The sequence below is a fragment of the Euprymna scolopes genome, chromosome 2 (assembly GCF_053919585.1).
Source record: "Euprymna scolopes isolate OS-2025 chromosome 2, ASM5391958v1, whole genome shotgun sequence".
Taxonomy (NCBI): Eukaryota; Metazoa; Mollusca; class Cephalopoda; order Sepiida; family Sepiolidae; genus Euprymna; species Euprymna scolopes.
In genome coordinates, this window is record NC_136483.1 from 88,909,063 (window position 1) to 88,934,711 (window position 25,649).

The window sequence follows — 25,649 nt, forward strand, 5'->3', positions numbered from 1 at the left end:
CCTCCCCACTAGTCTGTAATAAAAATCTGTGATCTAAAAGTTCCGTTTATAATATAAAGCAACTCTGTGCAGAAAACCAAACTAAAAATGAAAAAAAATCTGGTGTTATTCAAAGTTCTGTTTATGATTCAACTTAACCGGAAGTGTTACTGTTATTTTATAGTCAGATCAGTTTTGCATGTTGTATATCCAAGTGTATTTATCATCAAACGCAAACGAAAGACTATTTAACATTCATAACTAACACTTGGTGGACAAGTCATACAGAAGACTCAAGTTCAGTTGTCTCAGATATGCTTGAATTGCAAAAAAAAAAAAAAAAATCGTGAATTTTATTAGTTTATTAATAATGCATAGTTAGTTTATCTTGAAAGAAAATTCACAAGTGATGTTAGATTCTCAAAACTAATAAATGTTCTAGGCCGTGTGTCTCAAATCATTTGGACAAAAGCGTGCGCCATGTGACAAATACAAAAAAAAACAGTAAAATAATTATCAAATGCACCAAAAGGTCAATTGAATAAAAGTTATGAATCCGACACCAGGCACTTGCATGGAAAGGAACAACAAACGTGATCAATTGTCAAAAAGATGTTAAAAGTATAATGGCCATTTCAGCAAAAGGTTATACAGGTGTAATCAAAGTCAAGTCAGTCTAGTGAAACAACAATGGCTGAATAAAATGCTCGTTGGTGTGTGGATACAGTGACAATACCATTCCAAAGGGGTATTTTAGGTGGTCACAAAAGGATATTGTTGTTTGTTGAAGATTTGGAGCAGAGAAGAATCAATGTGTTGAATTTTTTTTTTTTTTTTTTTTACACAGTGATCACCACTTATCAAGGCCCGGAAGCCACTCAGGGATAAGGGTTATTGCAAGTACATCACGTTAGTGAGGAGATTTTATGAAGTGTTTAATTAGGGGGGCGGTTCATTAGGAATTTGTTAACATTAGACTTGAAGACATCCAAGTTGTAGTCCGGAGGGAAGCAGGCAGACGGAACAGAGTTCCACAGGCGTGCAGTTCTAAGAAAGAAGCTTTGCTCATGAAATCCGCGTTTTGATTTAGGCACAGATATAGAGTGGGGGAAATTTTTCACAGTGGATTCAGCTAGACGGGTGTTTTTCGTGAAAGTTTGGCGAGGGGGGACCAGGGATTGGAGTTCAGACGAGCACCTGCCATGAAAATAACGATAAAACAAGGATAGGCTCGCAACGTCTCTTCTGTGGGAGAGGGGTTGCAGGGTAGAGAAAAGGGCATCCCCCACTAAACCACGAAGTCTATTTTGTACTCTGTCAAGGCATGATAGGCTGTTTTTGGCAGCTCCTGCCCAGATATGGCAACAGTATTCCATCCTTGGCCGTACTTGGCTTTTATATAGATAGAGAATTGCATCAGTAGTGAGATATCTTCTGGAGCGGTAGAAGGATCCCACCATCTTTCCTGCGACCTTGGCAACAGACTTGATGTACGTGTTCCATTTCAGATCAGGAGTAAAGGTCAAACCCAGAAGCTTGTCAAAACACGGGGCCTCACCCATCCATCACAATTGATGCCAGCTGGGGATCAGAGCGTTGATGATGATGTTGAATTTCTGTGTGTGCATCTTTCCTAGCAATCAACCATCCATCACTGACAATGAAGCTAAATTATGTTTTCACATTTCAGTGTGTTGTCATTCTTTTGACCACAGCAGAAATACAACAATATTTCTGTAACTTTTATCAATTCATGAGATAAATTTTAATTATTTTGTTTATTTTTTATTTACTTTTTCTTTTTTAGGATGATTCCTCTGGATTGTCATGGCGAGAAGAGCGCGAGTTGAAAAGGGCATTGTATGCTTCTTTACAAGAGAGTCGAAAGCTAAGTCGGCAACAACAGCAGGAACCGTGCTTAGAAAACCACCAAAAGCACTCCTTCAGCTCACCGTCCGACACAAATCACAAAACCATAAATAATCACACTTCGGCCGCGACCACCAAACAGACCATCACCACTGCCAACAATCACACCAACAGCACTACCATTACCACAACCAGCAAAACCAATCCCATCACAACATCCACCTATAAAAGAAGTAGCCACCATCACGTCAACAACCATCATACTCATCTCAAAAATCATTCTTATAATCATCATTATTACAATAACTCACCATACAAGAACCGCACAAATTCTGGTAACAAGGCACCGATCTTGGCACCGTCATCTTTTAATCACGTATTGTCATCTTCATTGTCATCTTCTTCATCCTCCAATAAATCATCATACAGCAATAAATCCTCTTCCGCGTTCACTGCCAGAAATTCGGTTGTAGATGAGAATAGCCGAGACTCCATGAAGCCTGTCCTTGGAGTTGGGGCCCGTGTAAGGTCAACAAGCATACCAACTACAGATATCAAAAGGTAAGCGGTTTGTCATAAACCTGACACAATTTTTCATATGCATCTTCACATCTCTCTAAGAGGCTTTGTCTGTAGGTCGGTTATGCTTCAGTTTGCAATACCATTTTCATAGCTGAACTAGTGTTAAGACAATCTGAATTGGAGCATATTGGGAGGATAGAAATCAGAAAAAAATGTGCCTATTTTCCGATGCCAAAAACGATTCTTGTAATATTTTTAGATTATTTTAACTTAATTTTCAATTGCTGGTAATGATAAAATGATATTTATTGATTTTAAATTATAAATAAAACTAAAAAATCACCCCTCCGTATTTAAGGTATGTTTGTGAAAAATGTATTCACATGGTAAATGGGTTTTTACAGTAATCCAAAAAAAAAAACTTTATCAATAAATATTTAGAGATTTAAAAAGAATTGAAATCAGGAGTTTATAAATGGAATCAGTAATTGAATATTTGATTTTTAAATTACCAATGAAACTAAAATCTACCTCCTCATACTTGTTTCCGAAAATATATGCACATATTGCATGAGTTTTTAAGGTAATCCGAGAGAGAGAAAAAAAAAGGCTTTATAATTAAATATTTAAAAAGAATTAGAATCCGGAATTTAGAACACAATCGATAATTGTGTTGGAATCATCCAATCACTAAGCTAAACACGCAGATTTGAAAGATGCATTATATTTTGAATGTATCTCTGTAAGAAACTATTTCAGGCCATTGTTCCGTGTTTAAGTTTACAACAAATATTTATTTCATTAGTGAATTATGGCAAATATTGGGCCATGTTAAAAACAATAATTTTATTTCCAATCGATTTTGTAAATTTTAATATTTAATCCTGATCAATATTTTATTTTTTATTTGTCATAAAGAAATGTAATCGTTTCATACCTGCCCGTGTAAGTTAATCAATTAATGTGCTGTACTTAGACAGCTTGAGTTTAAACTTAATTCAGGGCAAAATTATTTTTACACCTCCCCCCCCCCAAAAAAAAAAAAAATTGTTGTCCAGAATTCTCCTATATCAAAAAAATTTTTCTTTTAAATCTGTATAATATACCCACGACAAAACAAAAAATTATACTCGAAAAATCGTATAAAATTATAAAGTAGTTTATTTTTTAATAAGAAAATCAAATTGTATGAGTATCCGGAGAGTGACTCTCTTGTTGACCATTTTGAATAAAAATGAAAACAAAGGATATAATTCCACAATAATTCTAAACTGTCCAGATTTATGTTGTAATGCCTATGAATTTCCATTAAATGCATGAAAATGATTTTCTTTATAAAAATAAAACTACTTTATCAATTTACATGATTTTTGAAGTATTTTTGGTTTTGTCACAGGTATATACATCATACAGAAGTTTCTTTACTTTTATTTTTTAATATGGGGAAATTCTGGCGAAAAAAAACAAAACAAACTTATTCAATATTAAACAGATTAGTTAGTTTTACTTTTATATTTTTGTTTGTCTTAGATAATTTATGAAAATTAGAATCTCGGCAACATCAGGTAGCCTTGCTAGTAAGGAAAATGAGTGCTGAATATCATAATTTTTAAGAGTGGGAGTATGGCAGAATCTTAATTTATGCCAAATTAACACTCATATGTATAACTGGGAAAAAAAGATTTTGTTAAGAGGCTCTCTATAATCTTTTTGGCAACATTTAAAAATAAAAACAGGAGGCCTCCAGGGGGCTGCTGCAACTGCTACTCCTCCTTAGAAACAGAGAGTTTATAACTAAGTAGCACCGATTACATGAGGCATTAAAGTGTGAATCTGAAACAATTCTTTTGAAATACTAGATTTTATTTTTACACACCCACACTAGTTGTACCTAACCGGAATTGCCCAATAGTATTCTTTTGCTTTTCGTTTTTTAAATTATACTTTTTTTCTCCCCTCTCCTAACTATCGTTTTTGTTCCAATTTTTTTTACAGTGTTGGTCATTTTAAAGCAAGGTTCTTGTCTAGAATTCCTCTTATATTAAAAAACAAAAATTTTTAAAAAAATGTGTAATGGAACAAAAATGTCATATTACAAAAATCATGTAAATTGATGAAGTACTTTGATTACTTAGAAAATCCAATTTTATGAGTAAGCAAAAAGAGTATCTCATGTCGTCATCTTGAAGAAACAAGGGCAGATAACTTTGCACTAATTCGAACTTGTGAAACCAGTTTTGTAATACAATAGAACCCCGGGATATGGCATTAAAATTAGTAAGAAAATACAGTACAGTATACACATGTATATAATCAAATAGCATAAATAACACCGTAAGCAAATACTGAACCAGGGGCCGAAAAAACATTGTAACCTGAAAAAAACATATCCTAGAGTCACTGTGTCCCAGGGTTCTACTGTATCTGATTTTCTGTTAATTGCTTAAAATCATTTATAAATTATTTTCTTTATAAAAATCACACTACTTGATGAATTTACATCATTTTTGGAATATGATCTTTTCCTTTTGTCATGGATGCATACATAAAGATTTTTTAAATTAAAATTTTTTTATTTTTTTTATTTGAAGAGATTCTGGACAATCTCTAAAAATAAATTTTCCCCAGATAAGTTTCTTTTTCTATAAGGAATTAAATCAAATTATAATCTCTTATTATTGTTAACATGGCTGTAATGATCTACAAAAAAACACTAATTAATCACAGTAAAATATTTTGTCAGAAGCAAGACCTTGATGACAAAAAAAAAATGATAAAGAGACTGACTTTACTTTATATACTAGATAAGAGATGTTTATTTGTTTCCTAATTACATTTTATTATTTAATCTATGAACTTGAAATTTAATAGGAATAGTTTTGCGACTTAATAATTGCAGATTATTTTAAGGGGTCATGTTATTCAGTTTTCTACAAAGAGGTGCTCAAAAGATTAAATTCTGCACTTAATTTTTTTTTTACTGATGAATTTAATGAAATTTAAACCCATTATACCAAATAAGTGAATGAGGTGACCTTGTGTTTGCGAGTTTTCCCATTATGGGTTATACTGTTAAGCAAACTGGCAATCTAGCATCTTTTTTTGACAAGGAAGTCACCACTTATCTTGGTCCGAAGGCCATTCGAGGATAAGGGTTAATGAATGTAAGGTGGTAGTTTAATAATTGTTGATGGTGTAGATTGGATAGAATTTGGATTAATTAAGAGGACTGCTCAACAAGAACTTGTTTACATTGGACTTGAAGGCTACCATATTGTAATGGGCTGGAAAGCATACCAATCGGACAGTGTTTCACATGCGAGCAGTTCCAGGAAGGAAGCTTTATTCATGAAATCTGCATTTAGAATTAGGCACAGATAGTGGGGAAAATTGTTGATAATGGTTGTAGCTAATCGAGTGTTTTTTTTATGGAAGTTTGGCAGAGGGAGGAGCATAGATTGGAGCTCAGATGTGCACTTGCCATGAAAATAACAATAGAGCAGAGACAGGCTCGCAACATCTCTTCTGTGTAAAAATAAGAGTGACAGAAGTGAGAGTGGTAGATACCGCATGGAATAAGAGCAGGAGGTGTGTGTCAACATATATTGAGAGAGGGTGAAAGTGATTAAAAGTTATTAACAGATGGACCATTTGATACTTGAAAATTATGGTTATTCAGAACGATTAAAATGAAAATTTTATTTCAAACATAACTCCATCGTCAAATTAAGGAATTTGTTAGCATATGTATTTTGCGTAATTAAAATGTATTCAGAAAAGGGTTTAGAAGAACAAGTGTTGATTGACAGCGCTTTAGTGTATGTATATATATATATATATATATATATATATATATGAGCAATTTCAGTTGAATTAAATCGGTCGGTTTAGCTCTTATGCATAGATCATCATTAAATGATTAGATCTGACTGACGTAAAAAACATTTAAAAATAAAATGTTTAATTTTAACGTTATTTCACGCAGTTAACGGTAGCCGAATGGATACGGTCCTTGCTAATCAAGCCAAAGATGACTTGTGTCGCCGGGTTCGAATCTATCGACTGATGTTAATCGTGACACCCTGCACTGAAGATTCCTGAAAGGATGAAACACTAGTGTCTGTAGGTATTTAATTATTATAGTAAATAATTATATATATACATACAAGAAAAATTGTTGATGGAAATAAAAAATTGAATAAATTACAATATCTATTGATCCACCAAAAATTCACATAAGGAATTATAATAAAGAAAAATCCTTAACCCATGGATTTTCAAAGATACTCTTTTCATCAGAGGATAAATATTTGTAAAGAATGTATCACTGATTAGCATATATTTTAATATATTTTTTAATGTTTTAATATTAGTTTTGAATATATTTTTAAATTTATGCTAATCAGTGATACATTTTTTTATTAATATTTATCATTTTATAAAAAGAGTATCTGAAGACCCATGAGTTAAGGATTTTTCTTTATTATAATTCCTCGTTTAAATTTTTATTAAAAAATATTGCAATTTATTCAATTTGGATTTGGATCATTAGTTTTCATGCTTTTTAATTGCTCTATCTACTATATTGAATTTTCTATTTTCTCGATAGGATCTAATATAAAGATAATATTTATCTTTGTAATTTTTTATTATATATATATATATATATATATATATATATATATATATATATCCTAGCATGCCACCTGGCATTACCTGTAAAAAAAAAAAACACTTATATATAATATTTTCATTAATGCAGATTTCGTATTGGACTCAATATATAGTTATGATTTAAAAAGTTAAAAAAGACAATAAAAAAAAAAAACACCTGTGCATCACCGAGAATTGAAACCAAAACGTTTAGCTTATGATTTACTTTTTCCTTTGATGTTAATGCTTGAGCTATGAAGACCTGTTTGCTGCAAGGCTAAAAATTAAAACCTGAACTAATAACTATTACGTTACACATGCATATTTGTAATGCCGTCATTCAACCTTCACGTGTCAAATTCCATTTTTTCAATTTTCACTTTTGCATTGATTTTCCCCAGATAAAACACAAATATAAAGTTTCACATGGGCTTGAATACCCTATATATTATGTTTCATGCCTGGAGACCAAAAACTGACTGGAGTTTGGTAGGCAAATTTTTTTAAAAACAAAAACATATATATATATATATATACACATACATACAAAAAGGTTTGTATTTACTATAACCTTTTTATGCGAATATTATACAAGTATAAATCATGTACAATATCTGCATGAATATAATTACACATAATAATTAACTAAAGATGATCATCCCATAAGAAAACCCGAAAAATTGCGAATTAATTAAAATGAATGTTTAAAAGAATATGCTAATTAGCTAGATCTTTTGTAGGTGAATGCAATTCCACGACACATATATAAGAAACTTTTCTTTTTAAATAGATAGAAATGATTTTTAATATGGATATTAGCACGCCTAAAAAAAACCCAAATTTATAGAAGTATATATATATATATATATATATGCAATTTAAGATAAGAAAAATTGAAAAAATAAGTGTTAATTTAAAAGAATTATTTTTTGCAATGTTTGCTTAATTGAAAAAAATACTGCCTAGATATATCACTGAGCATCAGTGATGACCATCTAAAAATGTTTTTGCTGTGTATAAAATAAAATAGCAACTCATAATTAAATGAAAAACAAGTAAACTTTACAGTCTGAAAACGTCTACTTCAAATTACTAGTGTTTGATATTGGCTATTGTTAGAGAATCAAGCATTGTCTCAGCAGTATAATGTGTTGTGAACGGCATCTCTGCACACGACTGAGTTATGACTAATTTTCTCATTTGTCACTGACTCTGGATGTCTGGGTATATTGTAGGCGTTAAAATGTTTTATTTTTAAACACAATGAAAGAATCTCAGTAATAGGCTCTGTTCATTGGTTGGTCTGTCCTGCTTAACTTTGAAATAGCATTTATTTTGGTCTGCCACATTTATGATTAAAATAACTTTTACTTTGGTCTGTCAGTTATGTTTGAAATAACTTTTACTTTGGTCTGTTACGCTTATGTTTGAAATAACTTTTACTTTGATCTGTGACATTTGTTTTATATAGCATTTACTGTGGTCTGCCACATTTATGATTTAAAATAGTATTTACTTTAGTCTGTCACGCTTATGTTTGATATAGCATTTACTTTGGTCTGTCATGCTTATGATTAAAATGACATTTACTATGGTTTGCCATACTTAGATTTTGAAATATATAGTTTTAGCAACCTTTATCTGTAAAGTGTTTTATTAAATCAACTCCAATACATGGGAGAGGGGCAAAGAGGAATGGTTTTGCGAATGTCTAAACTTTTGATTACTAGTTTTTATTCAAAATCCACTAAAATGTTGCATTAATTTATTTACATAAAAAAATCTGCTGACACCTTGCTATTTTTGTGTAAAGCCATTCTTTTGAACAATATTTTTATGAGATAATAAAAATGCTTACATGTATGAAGTTATGTAAAATTCTAGTCATACTCCCTTTTTGATCTAAAAACAAACCTGAATTGTAAGGCTTGCCCTGACTTCTTTATGATAAAATAGGTGAATATAGAGAACTTATTTTTCCTTATATTAGTCTATGTATACATATGGCTTGTGTCGTGTGTAAAATGCATATAAAGGGGTCATCGAATGCTATCACAGTGCAAGAAGTGGAAATATGTCAGAAGAAAGACTAAAACAAAATGATATTTTTATTTTATTTTTATTTTTTGTTTTTGGTGAATCTCACATGAATCTTAACTTCTGCACACGATGATCTAGTGTGTGCAACTTTGTCATAACATATTTTCCATCAGTACCTCTATGATTAAGTAAAATTTACTAAAAAAAATAAATGAATTGCTCTATTTTTTTCATTTTCAACTAAACTTAATGTTTTCAAAGATGTGAACACGTTTCTCTATTGAAGTCATTTTAGTTAATTTATGTTTGCACATTTTAAAACTTAAGGTTGGCAACTCTTATTATAGTCTTTAATTTAAAATGAGTTCTCCTCATTGCTAATTTTTTATATTTTGGTGATTATTTAAATATTTCAGATAATCAGTCAATCGGGGCCAAACCAAGTAATTTTTTAGATTGTAGCAAAATGTTATTGCTAATAACAATAGCAAATGAAAATTGGTTAGCCAGAAGCTAAGTTTCATTTGTAAGTCTAAATGCTATTTGGGTGTGAGTTTAAAAATCTAATCGAATAGCAAGACACATTAGATTTATTTTTATTTTTAATTTTATTGAACTTTAATGATTTTTTTTTTTTTTTTTTTTTTTTTTTTCAGGACAAAAATTCATGCTCAAAGAAAATTTGCTCAGGGCTCACTTCCATCAACTCCAAATACAACTCCAAACAAAGCCAAGATGTCTCCCCTTTGCCTACCCAAACGTGCAAAAACTGAGGACTTTCTCACCTTTTTATGCCTAAGAGGTCAGTTGGTTTATTTGATCCTGATTTAAGCAAACTTTGAAAATTACAATTCACACTATATGTAGGTGATTGGATACCGACATAGATTGATGAGTTTAGGTGCCAAGTTCGAACCATATCAGTTCTGCAGCACCATTTTCACTATGAATGTTGACAACCTTCACATGATTACTCCTATGAGTACCTGATTTTAGAAAAAAAAATAAAAACAAAAAAATGAGTAAACCAATGCCAACAACAGAATCGATTCAATCAAATGTCAGACTGTGCTAATTCAACCAAATTTACATTTTTTAACCTTACTTCCCCTTCTGCTATTTGGTTTTTCTCAGTTTATTTTTTTTGATTTTTTCATTCAAAGTTTAGGACAATTTGCATAGATAGTCCACTTCTATCAAATATTGTAATGAAGAGGGGCAGCTTCTCTTGTGTGTGTGTTTGATTTTTTTGTTTGATTTTTAATGGAAATCATTCCAGACAAGACGTGAAGCCATTTGATGTTGGGAGCTAAACAAAACAAAAAAAAAGAATTATTAGTTCAAGGCCAAGTGTTAGATGGATAGATTCTGGCCCAGAAAACAGCAATTTTTTTCCACTTTGTCAGAAACATTGCTCATAGAATGTGAGGACAGAATAAATGAAATAAAAATTATGAGGTTCCTGAAAGTAAACTAAAGATCCATTTTCTATGCTCCAAATTCATTGTTCTCATTCTATCAGCCATAGCCATGTAGAAGTGTTAATTATTTCATTATTCTTAATTATTGTCTGTAGTAAGGCTTGAATGTTCAACCGTCAGAATACTGTCGCATAGAACCGATTGTTAGTCGATGCCTTTGACCATTACGCCACAGGTCCATATGGAAAAGATGCAGCTGATGTTCAGAGATTATATCATCTGAAACATTGTGAAAATATCAACCAAGATAAGAATGATATATATGAGAAGATTAGTCCGAATAATCCAAATAGGGATTATTAATCCCCATCTTAAAAATTTCAGAACACAACCTTTTTTTTGTTTACTTTATTTTTTGTCTTTTTATCTTATTCTTTTTTTACATTAATTTCTTACCTTTTTTTTTTTTTTTTTTACATTTAAAAAAAAATTGAAAAAATTATTCACTTTTTTTCAAATTATTGACTTTTTTTTCAATTTTGAATAAACTATTTCCTTCCATCTTTCTTTTTTTTTGTTTTTGTCCATCTTGTGCGATCCGACAACAGGTAGCTCAGTTTTGCCATCCCACCTGGACTTTTTCAACTACACAAGTAAGGATTCCGCAGGAGGCGAGAACAGTCGACCACCCACTCCCGCCAGCAGCTGTAAACAACAAAACAATTCATCTTCATCTCGTGCCCAAACACGTGAGAGCTCTCCACTTTCAACAGCAACCAGTACCAGTAGCAATGACGATGTTGCTGATGTCTTGCCTTCATTTCACGTAAGTCAAAATCAGTTTAGGAAATTTAGAATTAGTGCCTACAATGTATTAAATTTGCATATGAGATGCAAAGTAAATGTTTAGAAAATTCTTTAGTTAATTTTTTGTGAAAAATTGCATCTTATCAGTTTTCTTTACTCATTATTTAAATTATATACAGTACTAGCAAGACTTGTGTCCCAGTGTTGCCCAAGGGAAATATAAAACAATAATTTAATTAAAAAAGAAAAACTATTATTATCAATTCTGAAAACAAAGCAAGAAAGAACTCTTTTCACTACAAGTAATTTAGGTGATTTATTCATGTTTTGGCGTTGATCTGCAGAAAATATGAAATAATGATTCAATTTAATAAAATGCTAGAGGTTAACAGAAAAAAATTATGAAAGACCCATATGATTGTAATAGCAATACACATGGCCGTTAAAACGCTTTGGATAATCAGATTTCAAGTGGTTTCTGCTAAAATAGTCATATTTTAAAAACCAAAGCACTTTAAGTCTTCAAAATACCATATTCAGAAGTGAATATACTTTTAAATGAATTAGTAAATAATAACATACATTATATATTTTTAGAGTTTTAAGCAAATAAAGTGATAAAAAAATCATAAAACAGCATTTTCGGTAAGTTTTTGTAACCCCCCTTCGTACCGTGTTTCTGTAAAGAATTTTTTAATGAAATTTGGAAATTAGCCAAAAGATGTCATTTTTAATAATTTTGAGTGTCCGAAATTCATTTGACCACTTGTTTTTTTGTTGTGTTAAAAAAATAATTTCAAAATGGTGAGTATTGAAAATTTTGAAAAAAAAATTTCTTCGGACACTCACTATTAAATAAAACTCTTTTTACTATGTTTATTCGTTAAAAAGATGATTGGACAGTGTTTTCTCTAGTGGTATGTAGCAATTTAAAAACATAATATCTGGAAAAATCGTTATGAATTTGAATCAAGACTTCTGTAGTATTAGTGATAGTAGCTGTATCAGCAGCAGCAGCAGCGATAACATGGCGTAAACAGACGTTTGTTTTTGTTGTTTATTTTTATTCCAAATCGATTTTTTTTATTTTTTAAATTGAAAATCTGGTTATAAAAAAAGTTCTTACATGTTATAGAATTTAAATACTTGATATTTTTCCAAGCATCATGTTAGAGGGACGTCACTTTTTTAAATAACATTTAACTGTTTGTCATAATTCTTGTGAAGTTCCACAATGGGTATCAAACACCCTCTTAAAAAAAAAACACTTAATTCTATGTCTAATCCTAGGTACAAGTGGCAAGTCTCCTCCTAAAACCTTTAGCCTTAACAATAACGCTAAGTACAAGTGGCAGAGCTCCCCACTAAACAAACTTCCCCTGTGAGCTCATATAAATGTAAAAGAAGCATAAAAACGTTTGAAGAAAAGTGCACATGATTAATCCCCCCCCCCCCCCCCAAATAAATTGGTCAACTGTCCTAAAATGCTAGGACCGTCTTGAAATGGTGAATTATTTTACATTTCTGTGAAACCAATCCCCACTCTAAATTCTAAAATTGTTTTTGTTTTGTTTGTATCAAGTCTTCAGGATGTTCACACATAATTTTCCTTAGCCCGATCATTAACCCAAAGTCAGAGTGGCAACCTCCCTACTTTCTCATAATTGCACAAAGACCCTCTTAAAACCATGCATAATCGCCTTTTAGAAAACAAACAAACAAAAAAAACACCCAGGATTTATCTATCATAGGAAAGGGCGGGGGATAACTGCCCTAAAGCGCTCAAATGATTCATAATGGGAAATCATTTTACATTAAATTCTAAAATAATTTTTGTTTATCTTTTTATTAAAGTTTTTCAAGTTGTTCACATGCAATTTTCTATAAAGGTAGAATCACATATTTTGGAGAATTGGTCAGATGGGGAGGGGTAACAGAAGGTATTAATCTACAATAATACCAAAGAAATATTGCAATGTATTCATTTTTAACCAAACCTAGATTTCGATTTCAGTTTTTGGCACATAAAATGCATTACAACTTAACTTTGAGTTCTCTAACTTCTTTTCTTTTAATGAATACATGGCATTTTAAAGCAATCACAGCATATTTATGTGAATTTACTGCAGATTATTTGGAAACCATTCATTTCTGGAATTTCAGTAGCATATTCAGATTCCTTGCACAAAAATACTTATATGGCAAATTTCATTGCTTAGTCTTGTGTTTTAACAAAGATATAGCATTTTTACTGAAAAAGTAGTGCAAAAAATGTGACAAAACGCATATGGTCTTAAAGAGGGGAAAAATATCCAAACACACAGGGCATAAAAATAGTTATAACTTCCTTGATTTTAATTGGATTTAAAAAATTTTAAAAGATTCTTTCTTAGCTTATCAAGCTCTTTCTATATATACCAATATTGAAATATTTTAAGCCATTTAAATTTTTTCATGTGTATTGCTAATTGTAAGTAAATTAGGTGATTAAAGTAGGATCTGTTAAATAAGTATTGGTTTCAATCAAACAAAATAGATTTTTTTTTGTTTTGGATGACTGGGCCGAAATGCAAGGTATTATTTTCATCTTATTTTTTGTGAAAAATTTAATCTACTTTAGCATCAAATAGCTTTGTTTATTGGTTATTAAAATTATACATAATACCAGCAGGATCCATGTCCTGACATTGCCCAAGAGAAATATAAAATAAGAAAAAGAAAGAGTATTAGAGTATTAATTCTGAAAAAAAAAAAAAAAAAGCAGAAAAGAACTCGTTTCACTATAAGTAATTTATGTAATTTATCCATGTTTCAGCATTGACCTGGGAAAATATAAGATAATTAGCAGATGTACTCAGCGTTGTCTGGTATTAAACGTAGCATTAATTCCTTTTTTTAAAAAAAAGTAAAAAAAAAAACAAAAACAAAAAAAAACAGAAAGAAACTGGGGTATGTGCATGCAAGTATCATGTTATTTCTAAACAGTTTGCTTCTTGTAAGTAAAAAAAATACTAGAGCTCAGATCAAAACCAAAACCTAAAGACAGTGAGTCATGTACAATAACCATTAGGCCCGCTTACCACGATCTTTAAAAAGTGTTTTCAAAACTACTTATTCTTAACATAAGGAAGCTGTCATGTGAACAATCCATGCATGTGCAGTCGTAAAACAATTGACAAACAGATAAAAATCTGATGACCCTCCCCCATATCAATTTTTCAATTTTGACCCCCCTTAGTAGCTCTTTTTTTTTTTTCTATATAAAAAACCAATGAAAACGTTTTCCACGTGTCTGAATACCCTATTTTCCAAATTTCAAGTTTGTAGATCAAAAATTCATTGAGTATGTAGGTTGAGAGTTGTCCTCACACACACACACACACACACATTCTCACTTTTATAAATATATAGATGAGAAGGATATTGTAGTTTCATGGAAACATTGTGTGTAACATAAAAGGAGTTTTGTTGGAAGGCTATAGCAATGCAGTCTTGTAGGGGAATACTGTGGACACAAGTCAATGAAGTAAAAGAATGACAACAGTGAAGGAATTTCATTAATCTTCACTTTATTTAACAACATCATGTATCGCAAAAGATGGTAGGTGTCGTGAATTTCCCAAATTTTTAAATGTATCTCTTTGTCAAATAATGAATTAAACAAAAGATAATTAAAAAAAAAAAAAATCATTAAAAACCTATATCACTAAGTAAATTCAACAATTAAAATAGAATGTGTTCAATAAGTATTTCTTATTTTTGATGTAATGTGTCATCCGGGTCTTTCCTCCTGCAATGTGATTGACTGGTAGAGGCATTCTGAGAGAGACGTCGAAAGGTACACAAGTCTTGCACTATGACCTCTGCTGCATCTATAATATTTGTCCATACTATAATATACCAGATTTATTACTTATACTGAAGCAAGACTGTTCGGCTATTTCAAATGATATATTTCCCTTTCTAGGGATCGTATCAGTTTTAAATCAAATAAAATAAATTTATGTGTGTTTCAGTGGACTGCCCCCCCCCTTCCTCCATCGTTTTAAGTTGAGTATTCCTAAAAATAAAAGCTGCTGCACCAAAAAATAAAGTAAATGTGATCTAAGAATATTTGTGTATTTGTGGAGCTTTCTGTAGTCAGTGAAGGAGAAATCCTTCTAGGCTGAGGTAACTGTTATGTTACCATCAAATGGACGTCCGTTGTGAGCACAGAAATATTAATTTGTCTAATTTCTGTTCGTTTTATTTAATTTTTATCTAAATCTGTTCTGGCCATAGTCAGTAGACATGTTTGTTTTTTTTAGACTTAAACGATTCTGTTTTCAATCCAGTGGACCTTCCTTAACAGACACAGAAGATCTAATTTCCCGCCATAAAATTGCAACAAAGAAAACAATCAATTACACAGCTACAATTGAAAGACTCTTTCAAAGGTTTAGAGTGACTTGTGATCTATTTGTGTCAATAATATTTAATCAGCTGGACTTATGTCTACAATTGCCTACCTCTACCTGCTACTGTCTGATCCAATCACAATCAAGAATTGTTTTACCTGACACTCAAATTAATCAACTGTAACCATTTAAAATAAAAAGAAATTCGCCTGCTTTGAATATTAAAAAAAATATAAACTGGCACTTATTTTTACGTCTCCTGAATATTTACCAATTTTACAATATTTTATTTTTATTTGTTTTCAGGGTTTTTTTTTTTTTTTTAATTTACTTTTCAAAATAGAATTAATGCTACAGTGTAGTATCTGTTCTAATACTATACTTTATCTTTTCTCTCCTTGGTGATTGAAGAAGAAATCTTTCTGGATTCTGGAAATTATTATTTTTGTCCCAATCTGGTATGCTCCTTTTTAAAACCCAACATTATGCTCCCATGAAAAGGAAACTAAACAAGAACATAGTAAATGACGGTGAAAGTGCAGACTAGTCAACAGTCGATAAATCGTAAGCTGAAAAACCTTGTATTAATTTGGGAAAATATATTGATGTTAATTCTATTTAGAAAAGTAACAAACGTTTGTATTTTAATTAATATAAAAATATGATACAGTAGAACTTCGGAGTACAGTTTTTTCAGGTTATAATGTGGAATACAATGTTTTCCCAGCCCTTGGTTATAGTATTTGCCCCCCCCCACCTTACAGTGTTATTTATAATGTTATTTGATTATATACACGTATATTATATACTGTACTGCATTTTGTTACTAAATTTGAATATGTACTGTATAAAATTTTGCTTAGGCCCCGCCATACAGCGATTTCACCTTATGATCCCAACCCTGGAATGGAGTAATGCCGTATCTCGGGGTTCTAATGTAGTTAACTTTGAATGGAAAAGTTTAGTTTTATTATTTTTTTTAAATATAATTAATGTTAAAGTGTGCTGTCTGCTCTGCTGCCACACTTAATATTTTCTCTCATCTGTGATTGCAGAGAAAATACTTGTAGATTGTGGAAATCTTTTTTTTTTTTTTTTTTTTTGTCACAATCTGGAGGGCCCCTTTTTAGGGGGATAGATTTTTCCCACAGTAAAAAATTGAACATAGTAAATGATGGTCAAATTGCAGAATAGATAAGTCGAGAAATATTAAACTGTTAAACAACAACAATGTATATTTTATGTCAAATACATCCATGTTAATTCTATTTTAAAAAATAAAATTTTTATGTATTTTTGTTTATAAAATATCTAATACTTAACTTTTTACAAAATTATGACATGGGATGCAATATTCTTTCATTCCTCAAATATGATCATGACTGGAAGGATTAAAGTAAAACTGAGGGAGCATTCGTTCTGTACATGAAGGATTAAACATGGTTTGTATGAGAAGAAATAAAGTATTTGTTAAAAGTAATTTTTTTGTAGCAAAATTATTTTTGTTGTAAATGAAGGCGTTTTAATAAAGAAATAGGAGGCACTGCTTTAATTTCTATTGTTTTTTGTTTTGTGATCCACTTCAAAGCATGTATTCTTTTGATAATAAAATTTAAGATATTTTCAAAAAGCTTCATCAGTGAATAATTTTTACTGCTGCAATCAAGCAAAAAAGAAAAAAAATCAACATATACAAATTATTAATTTCGCTTATGTCCTCTTTTCTCTTTTTTTTTTATTCCAGACCAATCGGAATTCTTTTTAATTTTATCTTTCTGTAGGTGAAAGTTAAGACTGGTATATTAAAATAATTAAAAATCACGATTGTTGTATTAAAACAATAATAAATTTTATTTTCTTTCAAAATGTCTCATTAAAATTCTATTAATTAAAATAATATGCACTGACAATATATATATATATATATATATATATATATTTATTTATTTTTTTATATATATAAAAAAAATAACTAAGGAACACAGACTAATTTTTCTTATTTTATTGTTTTTTCCTTTTTATCTATTCATTTTTTTCCCCAAACCATTACAAATCCTTTATCTGTTTTCAATATAAAATTGCCCACATATTTTTTCTTTATCTTATTCTTAATTACATTATTATTATAATTATTATCACTCAAAAGCCATATGAACCCTTTTAACTACTTTAATTAGATTTCTTTTTTTTAGGCAATTCTTGATTTTCTTTTTCCTACTGTTAATAGAAATTCTGGCATTGACCCTTCATTTAATCAATTCCTGGTTTCAATATAAATCACTTATTTCATATTCTTAGACTTAATTCCGCCTCCTCCTCATCATCATCATTGCCATCATCATCTTGTCCGCCTTTATCTTTTTCTTCCCTTCCTTCTGATAACTTTAATAATATATTCCTTTATCATATTTAAATTTTTTTAAAATATTGTAACTGACGTATTAATTAAAATGTTATAAATTCTAACATTAACAATATCTAACTTTCAGTAAAATTAAATTTTGTTATTATTTGAATTATAATAATTATCAATATTAACTATTAATAGTACTAACATAATACTTGGCCTTCGGGACAAGATCAAAGTGTAGTATCTATTCTTCAGATGCTGCACTTCAATTTCTTGTTCTGTCGGTGGAGGGGAAATCCTTCACGACTGAGACAATTTTTATTTTTGTTCCTTTTCTCCTTTTATTTTTTGTTCCTTTTCTCCTTTCTCATTAAAAAACAAGCCTGGTGTCTAACTCTGTCCTGTGTGAAGGCATTGTAAGTAGGAACTATTAATAGTATTGTTTTTTTTTTAAATCATAACTTATTATTATTATTATTATTATTATTATTATTATTATTATTATTATTATTATTTAAGATTAACATGCATTAATACTATTTGTTTCCTCCACAATAAAAATTTTTTTATTCTGAAATTATCCACTTATTGCTATTTTTATTAAAATAATTTCAATATTATCCTTTACATTTTTCTATTTAATTATTCGAATTATTAAATATTTAAAAAGTTTAAATGTTATTGTCTATAAATTAGCTACCCATTTATATTTTAATTGCTGTTGTCATTATTTCACTAATTTTATATTCACTTGATATGTTTAAACATATTTTTCAGAGCTATATCAGCTTATTATAAACTACAGATTTTATTAGGTCGTTACAAAAATAATGGCTAGGTTTTAAAGTCATTTTGTCATAATGGCTGATTTTTAAAGTCATTTTTACACAGAATTTGTACTTCATTTCTGGTAATATAAATATATTTGAACCATGGGAGAATCTCGATAATGAACATGCCAAAACTGATGAACAACTTTAGCATAATGCCTCTGAAATTCCTGCCAATATCAATGAAGGACATAGACAGATCCACTAGTGATCAGGCAGTACAAAGGTGGTTCCAGAAATTCCATGGTGGATATGAGAACCTTGAAGATGAAGAAGATAGCTGTGTATCCTTGACAATAATTGCAAGCACTTGTTGAGCAAAATTTGTGTAAAAAAAAAAAAAAAAAAAATGCTATCAGCATTGCAACAATGTCATCATTTACGTGGTATTGTAGGATAGAAAAAGCTTGATAAATTAGTTTAATGAGCATTAAAAATGTAGCCATTTTAAAGTGTGTTTGATACTCTGTCTGCATAACACGGCTTACTCCTTTTCTTGACCGCATAGTCATTTGTGACAAAAAGTGGATCAGGTTAATGATAATCGTGAATGATCAGATCATGATTGATCCCGAAAGTTGTACTAACCGCACTAGCAGTGATCGCCTGATGATCTGCATTAGGTGTTATCCACTGCAGTTTTTTGCCAAACTATCAGAGCATTAGTGCTGGGATTTATTGCAATCAACTTGCTGATATGTATACTCGTTTGCAAAAAAAAAAAAAAAAAAAAAAAACACATTGATGAATTCGACCTGGTCCAATTCTGCTTCACTTTGTTTCATTTTACTTGTATCAAAATTCTCAGAAATTAAGGGGCTTAATATGAGATGCATAAATATTCTATTAAAGTTCTTACTTTTCAAACAATGAGTTAGTAAAGAAATTGAGAACATTATTTCCCTCTCCCCAATTCTAATGTTATAGTATACCATTCCTGTGGGTCCTGGATATGACCTTAAACTATATCCGATGGTGAGGCCCCAGCTTGTGGGCTTTGGGGAGTGTGGAGCCACCCTTTAATTGCCATTGTTCCCAGGTCCATTCTGACCTAGAGTGGTAGTACCTGTTAGGGTCCCAACTATGGGTTGAATAGAAACTTAAAAAAAAAAAAAAAAAAATATTCTATTAAAAACTTTTTCTTCAAAATCACTGGATCGGCATTAAATGACCTAAAAAGGGTTGATATGCCGTAAACCAACCAACCATTCCTGTGGACTCTTTATCTTAGAGGATTCCAGGACAAGAATTCATCTATTCTGGTGGAGTATCCAACTTCATACTGTTACCTGAGGTAACATTCCTTGTAAAAGCCAGTGTTGGTTTGCCATACCAAGGAGATCTTGTTTCTGCTGTGAATACTATATGATTGTTAATATTTAGTTAGGGTTTACCTGTAGCAAAAAGTATCCTCATGCCAGATTGTCCTGACAAACCCCTGTACAGAGAAATCTTAGACACTCAAGGATAATGTCTAGTAGGCATTCAAGTTTTCTTCCTCTGGATGTGGCGCCACATGTTGCAAGAATGATTTGCAGAAACTCAAACTTGGAATATGAGATTTTACCCCATCCTCCATATTCTTCAAATGTTTTGCCAACTTGTAACATAGCACAGACGGCTATATGCAAATGCATGCAAAATGGCGTCACTGCTAAAGAAAGAAAGAGAAAGTGACATAACATTTGAGATCATGTGAGAGATATGGAACAAGATAACGTTCAAGATGATGTGGATGACGTCGCAGCGGTAACAATGAGAAAATAAATGTTGTTACAAAAAAAAAAAAGTGAAAGTGAAGTTCTTTACTATTCTTGTCCGCTTTGCGGCTGACTTATAAAGTGTGGTTGTTCCCGGACAACGGTACATATTGGTTATAAATTTTTAAGCACTTAAGCAAATTTTTAAATGGTAAAAATTTCCAGTTGAAAGAAAAAATAGAATCAAATTTCAAAGCTTTTGTTGCATATAACTTTTTATCAACGTAGATCAATGGCAGATATGCACAGCTGGTCAAGGCTCATATTTAGATTGATTTGGCCATTTCTACATTTGAATTTCCATGAATAAATATGTTCTCACATCAGCCATTATTTTTGTAATCACTTAATGGTTTATTTTTTCTATTTATAAAATCTCTCTAAAATTTAGTTTTTATATTACCAAGAAATTATATATAATTTGATAGTTTATTTATCCTTTCAGTTATATTTGTTATATTTTTATGTACCTTTATGTAAGCAATCTATATATATATATAAAAGTGAACGTGTCTGTGTGTCTGTCTGTACATTTCCCTACGCAATAACTCTGTCAATTTTTAGTCTACGCACTCGAAATTTGATATACAGGGAACTGAGATTTGGGAAAATCGATGTGATCGGTTTTCGGACAGAAATTTGGCTGTTAAGGAGTCAAAGTTCAACGATTTGACCTTTGAGAACTCTACTAAACTCCTCCGACAATTTTGGGTCTACGTACTTGAAATTTTAGATATAGGTTCCTTGGACATGGATCTAACTTAATTATTTGATTTGAGCTCAAAACAATAAATTTTAAGGGGTCATAATAGGGGTCAAAGTTAAAAAAAAAAAAAATTGACCTCTGCGGTCTCTTCCAAATTACTCAGACAATTTCTGGTCTAAATATTTGAAATTTTACATAAAGGGTATTCAGAGATAGGGAAAGCTTTTTCATCAGTTTTGGTCGAAAACTTTTAGTTACCAATATATAAATGTATGTATGTATGTTTGCATGTCTGCCTTAAACTTTCAATAGAGGCGATGGATTTTACCAAGATCAGTATCATTTTAAAGTTCGACCTTTCATACGACAAATATTGAAAAATTGGCTAAAAACATTAATATCTTCCCCTTCAACTAGGCACTTTTCTACGGAAGGGGGGGGGTCACTTTTTTCGCCAATATTTTTGAAAGTTATCCTCTCCTTTAGATTGTCTATTAATTTCACAGTTTTGTTATGCAATGAAGCATTGTTTTTTGTGAAGAAAGCAGCTAACAAAATGTTTGATACTGGTTGGAACAAAATTTGTATTATCTGGATTATTTCAAACAGTAAGAGAAGCATAAGTTATCGTTTAGTTTTTTCTTTTTTTTACAAGAGAGGCGATTTATCAAGACGAAGGCCACCTAAGGATAAGGATTAATGAATGTAAGATGGTAGAGTAGTAATAATGGTGTAGATTAGGTAAAATTTGGATTATTTAAAGAGATGGGTCAACAGGAACTTGTTTACATTGTACTTGAAAGCTACAATATTGTAGTTGGTCGGGAAGCAAACCAGTGGAACAGTGTTTCACAGGTGGGAAATTCTAGGAAAGAAACTTTGTTCATAGAATCTGTTTAGATTTAGGCATAGATAAATTAAAATTTTTGATAATGGTAGTTTATGGAAAACGTGGACATAGACCATTCTTTTTTTTTCCTTTTTCTTTTTCCTTTTTCTTTTTTCTTTTCCTTTTTCTTTTCTTTTCCTTTTTCTTTTTTTTCTTTTCCTTTTTCTTTTTTCTTTCGTTTTCTTTTTTTCTTTCGTTTTCTTTTTTTCTTTCGTTTTCTTTTTTTCTTTCGTTTTCTTTTTTTCTTTCATTTTCTTTTTTCTTTCGTTTTCTTTTTTCTTTCGTTTTCTTTTTTCTTTCGTTTTCTTTTTTTCTTTCGTTTTCTTTTTTTCTTTCGTTTTCTTTTTTTCTTTCGTTTTCTTTTCTTTCGTTTTCTTTTCTTTCGTTTTCTTTTCTTTCGTTTTTTCTTTCGTTTTCTTTTCTTTCTTTTTCCTTCGTTTTTTTCTTTCGTTTTCTTTTTCTATCGTTTTCTTTTTCTTTCGTTTTCTTTTTCTTTCGTTTTCTTTTTCTTTCGTTTTCTTTTTCTTTCGTTTTCTTTTTCTTTCGTTTTCTTTTTCTTTCTTTTTCTTTTTCTTTCGTTTTCTTTTTCTTTCTTTTTCTTTTTCTTTCTTTTTCTTTTTCTTTCTTTTTCTTTTTCTTTCTTTTTCTTTCTTTTTCTTTCTTTTTCTTTTTCTTTCTTTTTCTTTTTCTTTCTTTTTCTTTTTCTTTCTTTTTTTCTTTCTTTTTTTCTTTCGATTTCTTTCTTTTCTTTCTTTTTCTTTCTTTTCTTTCTTTTCTTTCTTTTCTTTCTTTTCTTTCTTTTTCTTTCTTTTCTTTTTCTTTCTTTTCTTTCTTTTCTTTTTCTTTCTTTTCTTTTTCTTTCTTTTCTTTCTTTTCTTTTTCTTTCTTTTCTTTTTCTTTTTTTCCCTTTTCTTCCCTTTTCTTTTTTTTCCTTTTTTTTTCTTTTTTTTCTTTTTTTTCTTTTTTTTGTCATCACATTAATAACATTTATATTACTATGGTGAAGGATAAGTTAATGTGTAGAATTTAGTTTTGGTGAAGGACTTGGTGTTTACAACAGTTTGGTGCTCCAGCCTATTTTGCCATCTAGGTTGATTGAATAGCAGTTTCTTTAAATGCATTGTATTCACTAGACCTTAATCCTCTTGATATTTTTTTTTTTTTTTTTTATGAGGTATATTAATAAGGAAATTTTATTCAAGAAAAATCAGATTCACTCTATTGACTTGATAACGAGTGAATGTTCCAAAATTGAAGACGATGTGGACCTATATGGTATCAACTTCACAAAACTTTTACAAAACACAAGGACCTGTGGTATAACGGATAGTGTACTTGGTAAAATTTAGTTGTGAGTCACACTTTTCTGAAGGTTAAAGGTTCAATCCTCAGGGCAAGTGATACTCAGAAATACAATTGTGAATTGTTTAGGACTTCTACCTGGTCGTGGCTGATGGAATGAGAGCATACTACCCCTGTAGATTAAATAAAAGGTTCTATTCAGATTCCCGAGTTTTATAAAGTAGGTTGTATTTGAAAATAATATTTGAGATGAGAACAGTAATCCAAATAATACAAATTATCAATCCTCATCTAAAAAATTAATATATCAATATTTTCATGATAAATAAGAGTACATATTGAACATGTTATTTGAATAAAACCTTGTATTTTTTACCCATGTATCTGGAACTAATGGACATTGTGTGCACACATACATTTCAAAATTATTAAAACCCATTGTTTGTCTCTTCTTTAACAGGCTGTTCGTTGTCTTCAAACTCCAAACCGTCAGGCAGCTCGTGCCTGTGCCAGCACCCCAGAAACAGCCAGAGGCCTTGCAGCTATGCAACAACAACAGAATTTGGTTAAGAAAATTGCAGGCAAGCTTGGCGCCAAGCTAGGTCTATCCAGCCCTTCAAGATTGCGATCAACACAGAACAGCTCTCCAAATAAGAAAACAACCAAGGCTAAAATTTCACAACCCAAAGTTTCACCCCGAAATAGCATTCAAACTAATGATCTCCGAACCAAGAAACGTTCACCTGGACGTCCTCCACTCCACAGAAAACTGAAAGAAAGGGGCACACGTGCAAGAACAGCACCAGTGCATATTATTCCAGAACCCAAGAAACGCACAGTTGTAGTAAGAAGTGGTAAACCAGGGGTTTTACGGACCTTAACTAAGGTAAGAATATGTAGTGTGTACCCCCATCTTTTATTTAATCTAATAACTAATTAAATCTAATAAAATTATTTAAATCTAATATAATAATTAACTTAATAACTAATTAAATCTAATAAAACTATTAATCCTTAGAGTTTATCTGCATTGCCAAGACTTTTCTGTGTCAGACCCGATTTCAACTAAATCTTCAGAAAGTGTTACAGATTAATCAGATTTAATTAATGAACAGTTTACAATAAGTAATGTTTAGTCGCATTCATTAGCCAAAAAGAGGTTGATTATGCCATGAAATGGATTAGTGGAACGGGCCATTTAGAATATTGTTTTGCATTAAATCATCCCCAAAAAGGGTTGGTGTATATGCCATAAAATGGACAAACCGAATAAAATCAATTAATAACATTTGAGAAACGAATTATCACTGTCGACCAGGGGAAGAATCTACCAGGCATATGTATACTTTATAATGATGTATGCAAATGAAATCTGAATACTGTCGAGGGTATGCGTTATATAGAGAGAAATTATATGAGAATGATAGGGTGGATATGTAATATGAGTCGGGCTCAAATCTGGCGAGTTTAGACCAGATTAAATCTGGACAAAAGCGGTAGATACCTGCAGAACAAGAGACTTTGATAATTTGGCCACATTGAAAGAATCAATGAGTTTGTAGGGCAGAAGATATAGAACAATTGAGGCAGTAGGGGAAGGCTAAGGAAAACATGGAAGGAAGTGATAAGGATAGACTTGAGAAAAGAAAATGGGATAAAGACCTGGCCAGAGATGGGTTAGGTCGTAAGTTAATTTTTAAAAGCCGTCTCAACACCTGCCAACTGGAAGGTGATTGCTGTTTAGCGTCGAGCATTTGTTTCTCCAATATCTTTCTGGTGCTGGATATGACCTTAAACTATATCTGATGGTGAGGCCCCAGCTTGTGGGCTTTGGGGAGTGTGGAGCTACCCTTTAATTGCCATTGTTCCCAGGCCCACTCTGACCCAGAGTGGTAGTACCTGTTAGGGTCCCGACTATGGGTTAAATAGAAACGGACTTCAAAAAAAACAAATAAATTCTATTAAAAATTTTTTCTTCAAAATCACTGGATTCGGCATTAAATAACCTGAAGTGTTGATATGCCATAAAACAAAAACAACCAACCAATATCTTTCTAGAAAGACATCGGGTATTTACAGGAAGAACGATGTGGAAGTTGCCAATAAGCATTGGGGTACCAGAGG

At 31.0% G+C, this 25,649-nt stretch overlaps 1 protein-coding gene across 3 annotated transcripts in view; it reads left to right on the forward strand.

Moving 5' to 3' along the window:
* LOC145293275 (uncharacterized) overlaps positions 1-25,649 on the forward strand; it is a 341,197-nt gene that overhangs the window by 276,572 nt on the left and 38,976 nt on the right. For 2 of the 3 annotated variants that reach the window (XM_080139879.1, XM_080139887.1), the window contains 4 exons: positions 1,787-2,409; positions 9,720-9,865; positions 11,093-11,310; positions 23,986-24,411. In XM_080139879.1, the coding sequence (XP_079996005.1) occupies positions 1,787-2,409; positions 9,720-9,865; positions 11,093-11,310; positions 23,986-24,411 (1,413 nt within the window). Of the gene's footprint in view, positions 1-1,786; positions 2,410-6,379; positions 6,493-9,719; positions 9,866-11,092; positions 11,311-23,985; positions 24,412-25,649 lie in introns of those variants that run through there. The other variant, XM_080139895.1, reaches the window with a different exon arrangement.